Consider the following 19,626-nt stretch of genomic DNA (forward strand, 5'->3'; position numbering starts at 1 on the left):
AAAAAGTCAAGGAATTGCTGAACATTTTCCAGTTTGAATGGAGTTTCTAGCTGAAAGTATGAATCGGTAGTTACCGTTTGAAAAAAGGTGAAATGTTGTGATTTTTGAAGATCCCCTCATTCATTTTCAATGGGAAAAACGGTTTGGGAAAAAACGGGAATATCTGGGAATGGTGGTGGCGCCCCCTATAGGCTGAGCTCAAAATCTTTTTTAGGGTATGCTTCCAAGTCTCATTGTGGACCTACCCACCAAGATTGGTGACAATAGGTCAAAGGGCGTGGGACTTATGGCCAATCGATTCTAAGCTCCGCCCACAGCGAAGATTCATCGGTCCGTGGCGGCCGTGTTTTTTGACCAATCTGGCTCATTTGTAATAGAAATGTGTCTCGTCATCCCCCAAAGCCGTGTACCAAATTTGGTGGCGATGGAGTCAAAACTGTAAAAGTTTATGTCATTTTACTGTTTTTAACATTATTAAAATTAGCAAAAATTCTGTAAGGGCGGCGTTCATGGTGCAAGAGGCTTTTTTGTAGAGGATAATCGGGAGGACGTGTGTGTAAAATTTCAAGTCAATAGCACTTGCGGTGCGGCGGGCAGAGCCTTTCAAACTTAAACTCTATGTTATAGCGCGCCCATGAGGCCGATTGGGACCAATTTTTTTGAGCAATATTTGGATGTCATTTATAGTCCATGTACCAAGTTTCATGTCCCTAGGTCCTTCCGGACGGTTAATGACGTATAGGCCACGCCCACTTGCACCTATCAACATGGCACTCAAGATATTGGTTAATAGCCACCCCTAGAGCATGCATACCAAATTTGGTGAAATTCCATCCAACGGTCTTTGAGATACAGATGTGTGGCTTTATAGCGCCCCCTATAGGCTGAGCTCAAAATGCTTTGGTAGGCAGCTGCCAAGTCTCATTGTGGACCTATCCACCGAGTTTGGTGATGATAGGTCAAAGGGTGTGGGAGTTATGGCCAATCAATTCTAAGCTCCGCCCACAGCGAAGATTCATTGGTCCGTGGCGGCCGTGTTTTTTGGTCAATCTGGCTCATTTGTAATAGAAATGTGTCTGGTCATCCCCCAAAGCTCTGTACCAAATTTGGTGTTGATGGAGTCAAAATTGTAAAAGTTTATGTCATTTTACTGTTTTTCAAATTATGCAAATTAGCAAAAAATCTAGTATGACGGACCTTCATGGTCCTAGAGGCTTTTTTTTAGAGGACATTGAGCTGGACATGTGTGTCAAATTTCAAGTCAATCAGACTTATGGTGTGAGGGGCGTGGCCTCCCCAAAAAGTCATTTTTAAGCCTTAATTACAGCGCCACCATGTGGCCGACTGGGCTCATATTTTAATAAAAGTTGATGCACATCATTTCCAATCATTGGGCCAATTTTCAGGTTTCTGGCTCATTCCAGCTCACGGGAATTTTAGCTCAAGCGGCAGACAACAAAAAATAATAATAATAATAATAAACCGGTACAATCTTAGAAGGGTTCTACCCCTTCGGGGTTAGAACCCTAATAAACCGGTACAATCTTAGAAGGGTTCTACCCCTTCGGGGTTAGAACCCTAATAAACAAAATAAAATAAAATTACACATATACATACACCAGGAAATAATTCTGTCATGCATGTTTTGGGATTTGTCAGGTTGAATGTGAACAGCAGCAACAAGATAGTGATGATAATATGGCTGACATCTTCACATAAAAACTCCCCTTGTCCTGCTGGAGCAACAGGTTGATCCAGACATATAAGCCTCTGATATTCTGTCATTTGTCCAGCCTGTCCCGTGGCTTCTGTGTCATATTCTTTACCGGACATTAGCAAAAAGCAGCGTCATGTCCGAGCTGGTGTAGCGTGGCTTTTATCGCCGCTCACCTCCTCTCCTCCTGGAGTGGTCCACACCACTGTGTCCAGCTGATCTGGCCCATTGAAAGATGCTATGTGCGTTGCTGATTGTCTCAATATCTTCTCTTTAATTCAAACCCCACGCTTCATTTTCCAGTGCCTACAAGTGTAGTTCTGTCATTGCTGATTCATGTTTTGGCAATAAAGCCGAAGCTGACGGCAGAACATGTCGGAAATGGAATATGTGCATTTTTATCAGTGTATAATCACCTGAAAATGAATACTGTTGTGTTTTCATTGCTTTAGAATGAGCTGTTTATATGAAATGATGGTGCAGGTCCCCTGAAGGCTTCCATGTTTCTATAGTTGCCCAGAATGGACAAACAGCTCCTAAACTAGCCAGATACCATACTGACCTTGTGTTTAGTTGTTTTTCTTAATTGCTGTTTTCATAGTCAAACGTCCCCTTTCAGCAATACACAGTTCCACTTGCTACAAAAATTATCATTAACAAAATGTCCTTTAAATTAGTAAATAAATTGGGAGGAAAAATAAAATTAAACAATGACCTTTTGTTCTGACCTCTCAAGTGAAATGAAATGAATGTCCCAGGGGGACGCGCGATGGTACAAATATCTAAATCACTGTAATACTGTGGTCAGTTGCTTTCGACTCCCAATAAAAATGTCAAATTCATGCAATGATTCATAAATACAGCCCTTCAAGGAGCCACTATATGTTCATAAACACTTAGCAATAAAAAGGTGCCATGTATTAGAAAGAGCATGATTAATATTCTGCCCAGTCCTCTGGAGTCATGACTATCTACAGGCAGCTGTGGCTTTTCCTTGTGAGGCAAAGTTTGCGTGAAATGCTTATTCTGTATTCCCATCAGCCCACTTTGATGTTCATGCTGTGTTTTATCTTATCGTGGACATTCATTTCTTCCTACCCTCTGTGGCCTTCACAATTAATTCTTTTACAACACCATTACACCTCGAAGACAGCTTTCATCTCAAGCTTTGGCTCAATCTGTTCTAGCCCCAATCTGTGGGTTGGTTTGCGTGTGTGTGTGTGCGTGAATTCACACATGCAAGGAAGAAAGACAGAGAGCAAGTGGCATGCAAGGCAATATTTTCACTATGTGTAATTCTTTTGAAGATAATTCATCCCTGCTTTCAAGGTGTGACAAACTGGATTGTTTCCTTTTTGCATTTTCTGAGACAAACTCAAAATTAATTTTCAAGTGCCACCATATGTGCCTTTGACTCACTGTGATTGATTTCATTTATGGTTGTGTGCGGGATATGTAATGTCAAGTTGTAATTAAAGGCAGCACGCCATCGGTGACACAATGTGTAACTCGTACTATAGAAAAGAATGTTTATGGGGCTGAAACTGACTCTCATCCAATAAAGCAGATTCACATTTAACCGTTTCAACCCCTGGGAGCCTTCAGCAAGTCCATTATTACAAACTCATGTGTGCGGAGCAGGATTGTTCAAACTCAGAGAATTTCAATTCCAGTAAAGATTGCAAGGTCTCCAAATTTTAAACATTACAGTACTTCATGCTGCATTACAGAAAAGTTATGAGAAAAAAAAGAAAATGGAGCCTTGGATTTGAGACAGTTTGCTGTATATTGGTTGAACAGTAGCCCCCTTATTTTAAAACTGGGAGTCCATGCATAAAAAGGTTTATATGTGAAACAATATGGATGTGAACACCCTCAGTTAGTGTTTCCCTTCAAATCAAATGTACCAAAGCACAGAGCCAAAACAACAGCAAATGTTGTTTTCTTGCTGGGTTTTGCTTCTGGCACCTGGCTGAGTCAGATAAAAGTAGGTGGCTATCTCCACGGATAACAGAGCCAACGCCAGCTACAGAAAACAGCAGAGAAGCTGAGAAGTTGCGAAGCTTTAGCTACACATAAACTAGCTAATCACTGACTGTCCATCAGGTAACTCTGTCCTTCGTGACCAAATGGTGCCACTTAACTTGAAGTCCAGGAAGTTATCCATGATACCTTTACAAAAGAATTTGTGACGACCCCGTTCTCGTTGTTGTTCCTGTGGCTTCTCCTGCTTTCTTTCTGTTCCTGTGCAGGAGGTGGGCAGAGGTGTGGCTGGAGAATGAGGCACATCTGATTCAACTCTTCCAGATTATGCCTGATAGTCTAGGGGTACTTTTCACTGAGTAAATTCATCTCCTTGCCTCCTCCACTTGCCTCCTCTCCTTGCGTCTCATCGTTTAATATTCCTTTTATATCTTCTAATTTATTCTCTAATTTATAATTTATGACTTCCTGGGGTGGTTTTCATCATGCTGAACTTTGCTTCCTCGTCTTCTCTCTCCTCCGTCAACCCGGAAGTCATTTCAATACCATGAAGGATCTTCCAGTTGCTTAACTGCACCTGGAGGAAACGAGGAGTGAGGAGAGAGGACACTTCTTCTCAGAGCGAGGATACACTGGTGTATCCTACGTGGAAGTCCTTTATCAACAGGACATATGTTGATTGGACAGTTGATTGTCATTAATTGTCATCAAAACCCACGCAAGGAAATCAAAGTCCAGTGACTGACAGAAGTTTCTGCAGCACATTAATTATTCTGATATCAATATTTATGTTCTTTGGTGCCACAAAGAGCTCATGAAGAAATAGCTGATTATAAGCATTACTAGTATAATTAGACTGCAAATCACCACGCTCTGAATAATGACTCAAACAGGTAGAAATAGGATGAAAAGAATGTGCCTGACACAGTGATGATTCAGAGCTCATTACTGTGGGATCACTGTCACACACTTTTTAATGGACTAATCAGGGAAAATACCTGCGGTGGCGTTCTTACTTTGTAGTGTCATGTACAGGGATGTAAAGATAATAAAATAAAACACAGTTACATGATGAGATGTGATATAATGTGTCAGCATCTAACACTTTATGGTAGGATAATTTCATTCTAGAGGGTTGTGGCATCACACAGCGCAGCAGTTTGTCTACTATTTTGTCTTTTATTTCACAATAAAATTGACACACACATTATTACATAGCTGCATGGTGTATTATTGTACAGCTAACAATAATGCAAGTAAATAAATGGCATAAGCAAACAAATAACACTGAGCCGTAGCCTGTATAAATTAGAAGATATAAAATTAAACGATGATTAAAATCAGCACCAGAGAGAATACTACAACTAAGCAGCCATTTAAAACAGTTTACAGATCAAACTGAAAGCTGTCAGGTGTTGAAATCGTTCTTTAATTTGTTTCTGTGGACATTCGTACCAGTGAGTTTGACAGCTGATACAGCTGTTATCAGCGCGTCATCAGTTTGTTTTTCCACCTCACACATTACACCTTCAACTCACCTGAGCAATGACTGCACCACTGCCAATAATTCTTCACATTATTTTTGCGTATCGTTCACTGTCGGTTAAATAAATTAATTTTTACTTTAACTAGAATTACCTGTCATGCTCATGAGGTCATGGAAAACATTCATGACACATATATAATGGTCTCATGATGACCAGTGTCAAAAACCATCCACATATGACAATTTGATTTTTGATGTATGTATAATGTATCATGTAATATAATTCACTTGATTAATGTCAAGTTGTCATAACGTAATCATCCCAACCAACTTTGTATTAAAAATGACAAATGATCAGTGACACTTAATGACAACACTCATAAACATTCTTAAAGGCTCCTTCATGTTTATGACTTATGTCTTATGCACACCTAAGTGTTGTACCAACATGGCAAATTGTCAGCCCTGGTCCAGGTAATATCAATTAATTGATCCAGCCTTGTGACAGCTGTTGTATATGAAATATTTGAGTTTTCAAAAATGTTCTATATATATATATATATATATATATATATATATATATATATATATATATATATATATGTATATACATATATACTTCAAATGAAAAGTCATTTATGGGGAAACAGAGTTTGTTATTGTTCAGTTGTGAATGAAAAATCAAAGCATGTGGAGCACTGATGAATGGGGTGGGTTTGGAGGGGCGTTTGTACGCATACAGTACACAGAGCTATAAATGAGTTTTCTAACAATAGGCTATGGCGCATTCCTCGTTTAGCAGCACGCGCTCACGCGAGCGCTCCAAGATCAATAAGCAAACGCTCCTTTTGTTCAGAGTTGTCAAACTCAACAACTTGAAGGAATTACAATTTTTAAGACATGACTGAAACACAAAGCACGACCCTGAAATAAATTCACGTGACTGTAGGTGAGCGTGCGTTTATGAATTGTAATTGACGTCATTAATTGATCGGAACAGCGGGGAGATCTGCAGGCGCTCCGGCTCATTATAGTGAAGCCTCCTGTTTCCTCCCCTGTCCACACACACACACACACACACACACACACACACACACACACACACGTACAGCGGTGTCCAGCCGGTGATCCGCTCTGTGGTGCTGCTGCTCCTCTGACTGCTGCTGCACGAGCCAATGAGGGAAAGGTTAGAGAGTCATTTTGGAGACTTACTGGGACCTTAATTGGATCAAGCATATAACATCAGAGGACTCGGATTTAGGTAATTCAGCACTTGTTTTCCAAGGTAAGGCTGTTTTATTTGTCATCAAAAACCCATTAAACAATGTGGTCTTGCAAGCAATTCAAGTCTAAATTGTGTCCGACTAAAACATGTGGACAGTTTTTCTTTAAGTGTGCCGTTTGTTTGCGCGTAAAGAAGTGCCACAGCAGCATTATAAAAGGTCACTTTGAATGGTAAAGGTTATCCAAAAGTGTCAAACAGAGTAAATTGCTACTCACAAAATTAAATGATTGGTCTTTGGACTACTGAACCTAAATTATTAATATATTCTTCAGGAATCTTTAAGTTTGAAGCTTTATTGGCTTCAAAAAGTTGACAGTTAAGTACATTTTGGATGAAAAACAAAGCGGTCTGACCTGCTGTCCCCACGTAGTGTCTTGTCGAATCATCTGAAGCCTACTGTTTCTCACAGAGCTAAGTAGGATGGAAAGCAGACAAAAAGGAGATAAGCCGTTTTGTCTCTTTTTCTGGACATGAGTTAGTTGTATTAGCGCGGTTTAATTAAAACTGTCGATCACTCAGGTGTAGCACATGTTAGAATTTCCTTGGCGCCAAAGAAAGCGTGCGTAACCGTGCGTCTGGATGAGTTTTGCACGTTTACGCACGGGGCGAGTATGTAATAACTGAGAAAAAACAAACAAACAAATAAACAAACAAAAAACTGTGACTAAATCTTTACAGTGTAAGGATGCATACTTATATCATTAGAACACCGATGGACTTTTAAAATATTTTAATAAATCTTACTGGTTCAGTTCAATTGAGTCCAATTCAAATAGCCTTTAATGGGATGGGGAACAGACGTTTATATTGAAGCAAATGTGAAATATAACAAACAAAAACATACATTGCCAAAGCAAGTGTGAAATAGAGACATTGTTGTCTGTGGATGATGATGAGGATGACTTTGGAGTCCCACAAATAACACACCCCTCAGATTTGTGTTGATTTGACCCCTTAATATTGTCAGAAGTCTTTTCATAGTTATGGCCTTCAGTTCATGTCCCTTTGATATGTTGAAAAAAAACTACATTATTTTTTATATTTTGTCTGGGAAGAGACAGAATATATGCTTTTGTTAATGGTTATTTAGACATTGTGTTGAAACTCCTGAGTAGAAAACTGCTCATTTGAAGGCAGAGTGCAATCATTTTTGTTCACCTGCTAAATGTCTAGTGGATGTTTAATTTTACCGGCCACCAGATGTCCATTATTTATTTGGCTGGTGAGAGAAGCAAATCTACCAGCCACTTGCATATTTTAGCAGCATTTTGTTGGTTGCTACTCTTGAGTCCTGCTCATAAGCAAACAATAAGAAAAATGAGAAGACACATTCATATTTGGCTATGTTGTCTTTGTTTCAAATCTTTAATTTTCAGTTTTGAGTTATCCTACAAAAAAAAGAGAAAAAGAAAAGGTTGTGTAATCTTGTACTATAATCTCATGCAGTTATTGTTTGGTGTTGGCTGTAGCCACACTGTGACCCTGACCTGTAAAAGCCTTCCTGCCGCTGCTGCTGCTCTGTTGTATAACAGTCTTTCTCACTCTTTGATGTGAAACAAAAGTTTCCTCTCCGACAAGATAGTGCTTCTGCATGCAACGTGTGGTTCAGCAGCCTATAGCGAACTAAACAGTGACAGATTAAGACAGATGATGTAGAGGCTACAGGGCAGTGTGCATCTCCAATGCACTTACCATACTCTCACACTGTTTTGATGAATGCTTTTCATTTGTTTTGTGTGATAGACTTATTCCAAAAGGACCCTAAGACACATAAAGGGAGAGTCTGTCTATCAAGGCAATGCCTAATTCAGCACTAGCTGTTGGCTGTCACTGTTTTACTACTGATATAAAGACAAATGCCTGTGTTTTAGTAATAATGTGTTGTAATCATGTGAGAAAACTGCAAGTTTTTATAGCAATCACTGCTGCACTGCATGTATTTTTATAGGGCTGTAAGGTCCAGTGAAATACGGTTTCTGAACTGCTGAGCGTGTTTGAATGAAGAACACTAAATACCAGGATGTGTATTTATGTTTGTGCATGCTCCAGTTTGGCTGTAAAAATTTGCTGCAGTGGCAGCATTTGAAATAGTGCAGGGATTCAGGTTGATTCAGTAAAGTGTCTGACCACAGGATCAGCACATTAGGATGTGTTTGATGTGCATTTCCCTGTTACCTATTATTAAACCACTTGTTTGTTGACCCTCATGTCACCCATTGATCTATGTCTGTCAGTCACCGTCTGACTTTAGCAGCTGAAGCAGAACGAAATCGTGAAAATGGAGAGTGTTGATGATGTGATCACATAGTTTATATAAATGTGTCTTAATGTAGCACTCTCTCTCCTGAATTAGAGACACCTGAAAAAAACACAACACTGTTAAGGCTACTGAAAAGGTTAACACAATCACAAACCAAATGGAATTAGACGCCTGCTCTCTGACCCAAACTTATTATTGCATTTGGTTGTGTGTGTGCATGTGTGTATCTGTCTGCAGCTCGTCTCATATTGCTGGACCCATCAGCCTAATATTTTCTGTGCACATTTATAACTGTTTTCTCAAGAACCTCTTGTGGTTTAAGTGATTCACACTTTTTGAAACCAGCCAGCCAGCCAGCTAACCAGCCAGGAAGCGCTGCAAGTGATCAACAGCTACTTTAGTGTAGAATCTTGTTTCTCCTAAGAGCCATATTACAGTATGCAGTAAGATATAACAAAAAGCATTTCCAGCAATTGGCTGGGCTAAAAACAAGGCTTACCTAGTCTGTTCAACATGAGCTTTGCCTTAACCCCAAAGTTAAACATGCAGCAGACCTCACAGCTAACTGTGACTTTAAGCAGAGATTAATTTTTTATTTTTTGTGATCACAAATTTGAAAATATACACTTTCTATACAGAGGAACTGTCAATTAGGCTCCCTGTGCTACCTGTACTGACCCTTTCTGCATGCACTCTTCTACATAAAGCTTTTTTCACCTGAGTAAATGCAACATTTTTTTCAAAGCAGGATTTATACATATGGAATTAACCTTACATTTTTCATGGGAAATATATATATTTTTTTACACCATGTGATCAAACCTTTTGAGCAACACTGCTGCAGAAGGTCATCAGTTTAGTCTCATTTGCTTGCAGGTTCTTGTTTGGTAGCCAACAACCTGCAGCGCTGTGCATTGCCGTCTTTGTTTTTTGGTTCATCAACTGGAGCCAAGGCCTGAAATGTGGAAATCCTACTCATAAAGGCTTTAAATACACAGATTTACTGTACTGCTCATGAAAAACTCTGCTCAGTTTTCAGATGGCACTCTTAGATGAAGACATTGCATTCCACTCCAACATACCGGTGCCACTGGACATCACAGTGGCTGTGGTCTACTCTATTTTTGGTGAGTTAAGTTTCCAGAAATTCCAACCCATGTTGTCCTTTTTATTCCTGAACAGAAGCTAAAGAGTTAATAACACTAATAATGCTGTCAATGAGTTTTCTAGTCATTCTGCTCAGGCTGAAATGAGTAACAGCGTGAAGCAAGGCAGCACACTGTGAGGCCTTGGAAGCACGTTTACCTTTGTATTTCTGACTGTGTTACTAAGTGATATGTCTTCCACTTACACCTATATTTAACACCTGCTGTGTGTATGTGTCACTTTCATCTATGTTTATTGTATTTATGTATAAATTCTATACCTGCGTAAGTCTATCCTTCCTCAGACACGCACACATGAATGTGCAGACTCAGTGAGGCAGCCAGTGCAGCAGCTGTTCATCTATTATCAGTTCTTTGAACACAACAATAATCAAGGACCTCTCTGATAATGAATTCTATGGCTGGGACATGCATTGAAAAAAAAACATGCCCATGTTAACTTTCATCTCAGTCTCTGATCTTGGCAGCATGACATGAGAATACTTACATTTAATGTAGTAGTTGGCTGCACACTGTTAGAAGGAAACCAATTTCAAAATAAGATTTATTTTCTAAATACTCTTGTTTAATTATACTGATTTGACATGACTAAAGATATTTTTGCATTCAAAGGCTCTGAAGGACTAATTTATAATTCTCATCTGGCTTTAAATGAATATTCAGCATAGTGAAATTACACCAATATAAGTTTCTTTTACTGAATTATGAAATGATAAATCACATAGGCGCCAGAAGACAGAGCCAGGCTAGCTGTTTCCAGTTGTTAACCTAACCAGCTGCTTGCTGCAGCCTTAGAATAATCAGACAGACATTAAATACATCTTCTCATCAAAGTCTGTGCGAGGAAGCAAATAAATGAATTTCCTAAAATGGTAATCTATTGCTTTAAATGCGCAGTATGATTCAGACGTGTTGAGACAGTTGCTGAAACAATTTGCTGTGACATTAAGCACCTCACCCTTGTGGCACACAATCATCACTCCCTCACATCGAGGGCTTCTGTTATGTGTTTCCTTCAGGAGTATGTTCGCTGTTTGGCAACAGCATGCTGCTGTACGTCTCGTACAAGAAAAAGCACCTCCTGAAACCTGCCGAGTACTTCATCATCAACCTGGCTGTTAGTGACTTGGGCCTGACTCTGTCCCTCTACCCCATGGCGATCACTTCGAGCTTCTACCACAGGTACTACACCTGGCACCTATGTAGCATTAACAGGTATCACAGTGGTTGTTCTCACCACCAGAGAATGGGGTACTTTCATAGAAGACTGTGTGTAGGTATTGCTTTTATATCAGAGTCCCTTTCATATTTCATGGTTCATTTAACTATGTGCTTGCTTAGCAGTATGATTGCCTGTGAGTTCAGACATGTTCATGCTTTTCTCCTCTTTCCCCCCTCTCACCCTGTCCCTCATTGATCTTTCTTCCCTGTCTTTGCTTTGCACTGTCCTCTTTCACTTTCTCACACCCCCTTGAACTCCTACGCAGGTGGCTGTATGGGAAAACAGTGTGCTCCATATACGCTTTTTGTGGCATGTTGTTTGGCCTCTGCAGTCTGACCACTCTAACCCTGCTAAGCATCGTGTGCTTTGTAAAAGTATGTTATCCACACTATGGTAAGTCTTCAAAGAAGCTATTTTTGTCCAATGAAATGACACAGGATTAACCATCACATCCCTAAGTGGCTGATTGTTGATTTATCTGTGGAAGGCAACGAAATGATAATCCCTCCATGAAGCACTGCACATTAGCCTCCCTTTGATGACTGACAAGTCCAAGGGCTGCACTCAATAGGAATTACTTGTGATGTTGGTTAATGCAGTGCAATGGGGCCTTTTTTTTTATCTCGAGAAATTGTGTTTTCCCAGGCAGTGTCACAAAAGGGTTTCTGTACAGAGGAACTCCCAATTAGAAGCACAAACACAAAATGTAATGCAAAATGAAAGTGAATTTTCTGAGCCATTTCAGTCTTCCATCAAAATGTTAACCTAAAAAGATAGATAGATAAAGAAGAAGATATGTTCTCTTTGATTGCATTTACTTTAATGTCTCCCTTTGGTATCTCATCCTCTGCATATTTACAGAAGCACTCATTTCATTACATTTAATGACACCCATGGTGTTTACATATAATTTCACCTCTTGCAAGATCACTCGTCATCCAATCACCTCTTTATGCTTCAGAGGCCTTATCTTTGTCCATTTGCAGGCTAACGAGAAGCCTGCAGTCACCTAACTAATCTTGCTCTTCTTGAGATAGCTTGACAACCATCAATCCAGATAATTACCCTGTTCTAAGCAACCCAGCCAAATGAATACAGCTGCCAATCTGCTTCTTGCCATGGAAAAAAAGAGATTCAGGCACTGGTCTCTGCATCTGCAGAAAGCACCAATTCCTGTCCAAAAAATCCAGTTGAAAAATCCAGTGACCATATACCCTTTTTCCATACACATGTGCTAGGCTGGCTTGACTCGGTTTGACACACCACATCAGTCCAGCATGGCAGGGATTTGCATTTCCACTAAAGCAGGGTTACCTACTTGAAGATGTTTTAATGAGCTTAGCTTGAGCTGAGTGGCACTTTGTTTCCTATAAATTCTTCACAATAAAAATATTTTGTTATTTTGTTATTCAAATGTTTTTATTATGAAGCAACTAAATCGGGAAAGGTTGCATTTTCATCAGCAGTAGCTTAACACAAAATCTATCAGCTGAAAGCAAACAGGACAGTGTAATAAAAAGCAGATACTTATGAGTACAAACAGTGACACAGGAAAGGAACTTAACTACAAACCACAGAGATTCAGTTAGAAGCTGCAAAAGAGCTGAGAGCTGGACACAGACACTTCTCTCTGCTCTCCTGCACAAACATGAGTTGAGTCTTGCAACACACACTTGCTTGAGGGGGAGAAATGGGGGTCATCACGGGTTGGTCACAGTTGGTGAGACGTCACTGCACCTGCATTGTTATTTTTGGCCCCACTCCATCCTGGGCACAACTCGGCATAGGTCGGCACGTTAAAGGTAGTATGGAAATGCAAATCAGCACAGCAAGGTTTTATTCAGCACGGCCAAAACTGATAATGGAAAAGCTCAGATTATTCCCCATTTACAGCAGAGAGCTTTATTTTTGGACTGACGTGTCAAGCTCCTCTCTATCACTGATTCACCACTGAGAAAACACATCTGAGCATGGGTGAGGAGAATAACCCTTATTCATCTCCAGGAGGTAGAATCAATATTCTTGCAGGACGCCCATTCAAGGATCATCTTTCCTGGAGTTTCAAGCCCCCCCTCCATTCAGAACTGTCAGTTACGTCACTTAGACCATACAGTCATCACAAGTCAACTGAGAAAGCTCCTAATGCCTTGGTCATGAGAGCTCATCTCATTGTCTGATTCAAAACATATATTACATGCCCATAACGTTTTGCACCTGAATAAAATTTGCCCTTGTTTTGCATATGTTAAGTGATCATGTGCAATTTTCTATAGAATTCCCAATAACAGTTGTTCTTAAGGTGCACTGAAATATCATATCATATGAAAAGGTTAAACTACATTTGAGTCAAAAACATACTTGGAAGACCAGCACTTTCCACTCATATCTTAATTTGTTTTTATTCAAAAGAGAACTTACTTGAATAATGATTAGAACTATTGTAGTTATTTATTAACTACCCCTAATTTTTCATTTGTTTCTATCTGCAGGATGTCACTCTGTATTGAGTGTTTTATCAGACTGATTGTTATTTGGGTGGCTTTAACTGTGTGCTCTCTCTCACACACTTCTGAGTGCTTGAAGAGCTGTTTTCTCTCCTACTTTGTCCTGTGCTGGACTGTTACAGTGCATAGCCATCATATCTGTTTCTCACAGCAGTATGGTTTGTGTTGTTTTCCTGTTCAATTCCCTCATGGTAAATATCAGGCTTTCTATGCCATCTGTGCTCATATGATGTATGATTACTTTGCCTGGTTACAATGATTACTGCCATGATCATTGGAAAGAGTGTGACATCCCTTATAGATGTGCTTCAATTACCACCAACTCTGTGGGGACACAAATAATTTCACTATAACTACGTTTTGCTATTAGCACTGGTGTTTGTGAATTGAATTGTTTTGCAGTGAGACTCATTTGCATAGAAAGGGCCCAATTTGTGCCAAATGTATGCATAATGCCTCATTTAAATATGTGCAAATAGCACTGAAGCGCTGAAATGCTATTTTCTTGCGAGCGCTGTGAGGGGTGCATTTCACCCTTTGTGGGCACTTTGAGAATTACAGGGTTTAGGTTTTGTCTTATTTGTGCATGTTTAGCAACTGCAAAAACTGTGCAGTCCTTTTGTGAATTTCCCCCACAGTGTCTGTCTTTTTGCAGGATGCACCTGTAGCACTTGCACACGAGAGGCCTCACATTCTTCTGTGCGGGTTTCCTTGCTTTGATTCCTCTGACTTTGTCCATCGTGAAGGAGAACTGTCTGATCCTTACATCTCCCTCATGTATGGAGTAAGGCAGGTTTCAATGCAGACATAATGACAGCAAGCCTCTTTCAAGCTCTCTTTTTAGAATTCAAAACGCAACTGATTCTATCCCTTTTCATCAAGAAAAATCAGTGCAACACACTTGAAGTTGAAAGTCTGCATTGTTATTCCCATTTCAACATTTAGCTCATCTCCCCTCTCTATGCTGAAAGGCTTTTCGCATTGTCTTTGGATGGAGAAGATATAAACACTTTTGCCTTAAGATACCAATCGACTGCTCCCGGATGTTCAGATGAAATTTTGGATGTGCGTTGTCAGGCTTTCTCACAGTTGAAGCAGAACCACGAGTCGATTCCTCAGTGTCAATTCTTTTTTTCTTTACTGGGCCTGCACAAAGTGGTAAACAGCGCCATGGCAACCGAACATCTCATGTGAATGGACAATATAGACAGTAAAATGTAGCTAGTTTACGTCCAATTCTCCCTGCAAAATGGACAAGCCATACTGTCCACGCTGTTCCAGCCACCTGACAAATGTTTAAAAGCAGTATTTCTAAAAGCATAAAGTGTATGCCAAGCTTGATCGTGCCAGAATCTTTCAACTACATGGATAATAAAATATAAACTCAATCTGTTTTCACAGGGAACAGGTTCAACTCTGTTCACGGCCGGCTGCTCATTGCCTGTGCTTGGGTCTATGCCCTGCTGTTTGCCTGCTCCCCACTGGCCCACTGGGGGAAATATGGACCAGAGCCTTATGGCACCGCCTGTTGCATTGACTGGCGCCTGTCCAATCAGCACACCACAGCACGCTCCTACACCGTGGCACTGTTCATCTTCTGCTATATCCTCCCCTGCTGTGTTATCATAGCATCCTACACGGGCATCCTGATCACAGTGCAGGCGTCCCGCAAGAACATGGAGCAGCATGCATCGAGGCACACACACATGAGCAGGATCCAGACAATTATTGTTAAGGTAAGAGGAAAGTCTGATAAACAAATTATGTATGCCAGAGATACCACTGGCCCACTAAGTGCTTTTACTACTTCTGCTCGAGTCTAACTTTTAAGTACTGACTCAAAATTAATGTTTGAAGAGTAATCTTATAAAGCAGCATTATTAATGACTATTACGAAGGAAGTTTGTGAGGTTTTCTTTCTTTCTGCTTCTGCAATCTCTTTTACTCAGTTAATCTCTTTTCACCTTTACACATTTGCCCACATCATTACTGTGTCTGCACATCCCAGAAGACGCATACACACCCACAAACAAAAGTCTGAAACAGAACTCTGAGAGTTCAACTATAATTGAATTAAATTACACATTTTTTCAAACTGTCATAGGCTGATTACAGTTATTTCTATAATCTAAATATGTAATCCCGATTACATGTAATCCCTTACCACCCAACCTTGGTGCAGTCATTTGGTCATACTTGTGATTACTGGTATCACATTTTATCACTTTTGCCTGTCCAATCTCATTGCAACTTCAAAACAAAAAAAAGAAAGAAGTGCCCATCAGTTAAAACAAAACTGACACCCCAATGGTTATGCAGATACGGTAATGTGGTGGTGATTCAGGGGTAAAATATCAAAGTGCCTCCTCAGAGACAAGAGTCCTCTGGAGAGTTCCTCACTCCTCCATTTGTTTGAAGAAATTGGCAGTGACCTCAATAGATCCTCCAGTGATGCAGCCTCTCATTAGCAGGAATTGGCTCTGGCTGTACTGTGATGGATGAGAAGCTCCTGCTGCCGTTGCTGATAAATGGTCATCATCATATACCCTTCTCCATAAGAATAACTCTGATTTAAACAAAAAAGGCTCACAAAAATGCTTCTCTGCCCATGTAGCTGTGACTGATGTTGGTCAATAAATCTTTAAGGTTGTGAATAGAAAATCTCAGAATCAGTCAGCCGAATCGGCAAGTCACTGTTTAGATGTTATCTTGTGCTTTTAAAGGATAAGTCTGGTGATATTCTATATTGTCACCAAATAGCACCAAAAGACTACAACCAACAACAAATTGATGTAAGTGTTGCTAGTATATGTAAAGCCTGCTATAGCTTATACTTCTGTGCCATCCACTGTAGTCCAAAAACATGAAAAACACTGGAATGAGCAGAACGTTGTTCAGGGGGTCCAAAATAACCCGTTATCCTGAAAACTCCCATTGCTCCAAAAATACACTCTCCCAGCACTTTGGTTAGGAGTAGGGTTAGATTAGTGTTAACCCCTAACGACTCGGGTGATTGGGCGTTCACCAATTGAGATAAAACTTTTTCTGTCACTGGAAATTTGTCTACAACAGTAAAATCGCTTGAAATATCTTTTGGTGTAAGCGCACATTCAGACAGAATCAGACGTAGCAAAAACAGCAGGCATCTCATTCATTTCAGGCCATCTTTGACATCTGGCTCTGGCTTGCAGTTTATTGGGCAAAATACCGACACCAAGCCTACTAGGGTTTGCGTCTATTTGAGAGGGAGTGCCAGTGAATCAGAGAAATAAAACTTAACTTCCTGATTTTTTCATGGTGGTTATGTTCTACACACTGCACTCATTGCTGCAATACCTGATTGTGTCTGAATACAGCCTGTGGCTAGAAAGATAGCAGACAGACAGATGGCATAGTCAGCAGGCGCTGGAGTAATAATTGTAGGGAGAGTGTGTATTTTTGGAGCAACGGGAATTTGTTTGCGGGACAATAGACTGTTGTCAAATGGGCTTTTTATCCAATTAGACATTTTTCAGATTTTCGTTGGATCAATCGCATGGTGCTGAATGAGCTACAGTGTTCAGTGGGTGTTATGTCTCTTTATTACCATGAACATGGGTACTGTAATTTATTTTGAGTCAGTTCCACATGTACCATCCTGCTGCCGTACGTACTCACTAGACTAGAGCACCAAATGAGTAGTAAACCAAAGTCCCAAAACTGCTGAGTCATCCTTTCTGTTTTTATAAATGATACTAATTCTACTATGTTCTGTTCCCCTGCAAGCTAAGTGTGGCTGTCTGCATCGGTTTCTTTGCGGCATGGAGTCCATATGCTGTGGTGTCCATGTGGGCAGCCTTTGGACACATTGAGAACATCCCTCCTCTGGCATTTGCCATGCCCGCCATGTTTGCCAAGTCCTCCACCATCTACAACCCCATCATCTATCTAATGCTGAGGCCGAACATTCGCAGGGTGATGCGCAGGGACCTGGGAACTCTCTGCCACGCCTGCCTGAAGGGTTGCCACTGCTCCAAGGGGCCAGCTAAGTGCTGCTCCAAGCCAGAGATCCGGGCCAGACTTTGCACAGTCCACAGACAGACAAACCAGTTCCCTTCGTCCAACTCCTCTGCTCAGCCTCCCATGGTAGGATTGAAGGACCACAGCTGTGACAAGTGCAAGGATACTTTCGAATGCTTCAGACACTACCCTCAAATGTGTGGTGTCACTAACCCTGCGGCCAATGGAGACTCGTCTAAAGATCTGGACGCTCCAGTTTCCCAAACACATCAGCAGAAGACTCACAAGAAGTCTCTGCTGGCCACCATGTGTGCAAAAAGGACTTCAGAAATAGACAACTTCCATATTAATTTAGAGATGGTTCCTGGGCATGCAAAGGTGGCTTGGCCCTGACATTCCTCTCAATTTATAAAGTTTACAGATATCTCTGGACTTACTTTGCAGGTTATTTTCTTGCAGATGTTAAATTATTTAATCTATATTTTCAGGAAATCTTATTCAGGAATGTATGCTCCCTGTGTCTGGGCAGCAGCCATGCAACTTATTTATTATGTCACCTACTGGACTTTATTTGGATTAATATGACAGAACAGCTTTGAGGTTCAGTGCAGACAGCTATAATTTGAAGGGTGTTTCATTTGCAACACATAAACAATCTAATTGTATTGTAATGTTTGCTTTTAATGTATCCCTGAAATATTATTTTTGGCGTGGCATTGAGCAGCGTATTGCTGTTCGAGTCAAACTAACCTCTAAAGTATTGTGCCAGGGCTGTGTGGCTTAAGATGGATAGGGTTGGGATTTTTCCAGCAACTCATTTCCCAAACTAAGTTGTCAGAGCCAGTTTTTAAACCCTGATTCAGTTTTAGAGACCTGCTCAACTGCAGCAACTTAAATATCTATTTAAATTAATATAGTCTGGCCTGAAACATTACTTGATGCACTATTAGGAGCATCATCCATGTGATTTACTGTATGTGTGTATTACTAAACACAGCTAGTGTTAACTAATAAACACCTGCCTCCCATATTACCTTCAAGTATGCATTAGGTTGGCCAAGTTAGATAGAGAGACACTTTCAATATTTTCAATAATTTAGATGCATCTTGTTTTAACTTTGCCACTTTCATGCCTCTTGATTATAAAAGTATTTCTCTTTATCATTAAATATTCTAGATAGAGTGCACTAAAAATACATGAGCATTCAAAATAATATATATTGTTCTGTTCTTAAGACAAAGAAGTGAATTATAAAAATATCTTTAGCAATTAAAGGTCTTATTTTTGGGTTTCAGTGTAGAATTCTCTGCTCATTTTAATTGCTCACCAACAAGTAAAAATCCTATGAATAAGATCAAAACTTGATTAATGTTTATTATGTTTCAACTGTTGATCCTACAGCTAATGGTGCCCTCAAATTAAAGCTCACAGTCTGCACTCTCAACATATTTTTTGTGCTGTGGAAATACTTGTGGACATTATTAAGAGCCTGTTATTATTTTTAGCAGTCATTGACTCATTTGCTGCAATCATTATCTTAAAAACCTGAGTTCTACCTCAGGGAATCACACTGGCTGGGAACAAAGTATGACACTGTCACTGATGACTAATGGCTAAAATTACATCATATTCATATTTGGGTTAATTATTACAGCAGCATACATCTATATTACAACTTACAGCCATGTCATTTTAAAAACTTTTAATACTTCCTTTACTGTGCCAGCACATGTTTACACTTGGTAACTAACTGCAGGTATATAGTTTATGATGCTGATCAATTATCATCATAACCCCATTATTATGGCACCACACAATAATGTCGATCTACCTGTATTATAAGAACTTAAAGTCACTCTTTATTATGTGGTACAAGGAGAATGGAATATTTCTTAACTTGACTGGCTAACAATGTTGTATTCATTTATTTCAGTACAACAGAGAGACAGTAAAGGGACGAAAGACAAATGAAACCCAAATAATGCAGCTGTAGATAAATTCATTAG

The 19,626-nt window shown here is 40.0% G+C and overlaps 1 protein-coding gene across 1 annotated transcript; it reads left to right on the forward strand.

The window, feature by feature from the left end:
• Positions 1-9,587: 9,587 nt before the first annotated feature.
• opn7a (opsin 7, group member a) lies at positions 9,588-18,397 on the forward strand. The gene is made up of 5 exons (XM_084731547.1): positions 9,588-9,855; positions 10,914-11,076; positions 11,382-11,509; positions 15,022-15,356; positions 17,386-18,397. The coding sequence occupies exons 1-5, from the start codon at positions 9,768-9,770 to the stop codon at positions 18,010-18,012; spliced, it is 1,341 nt and encodes a 446-aa protein (XP_084587673.1). The 5' UTR covers positions 9,588-9,767; the 3' UTR covers positions 18,013-18,397.
• The last annotated feature ends 1,229 nt before the right edge of the window (positions 18,398-19,626 follow it).

The sequence above is a fragment of the Lutjanus erythropterus genome, chromosome 12 (genome assembly GCF_056507025.1).
Source record: "Lutjanus erythropterus isolate fLutEry1 chromosome 12, fLutEry1.hap2, whole genome shotgun sequence".
Classification (NCBI taxonomy): domain Eukaryota; kingdom Metazoa; phylum Chordata; class Actinopteri; order Lutjaniformes; family Lutjanidae; genus Lutjanus; species Lutjanus erythropterus.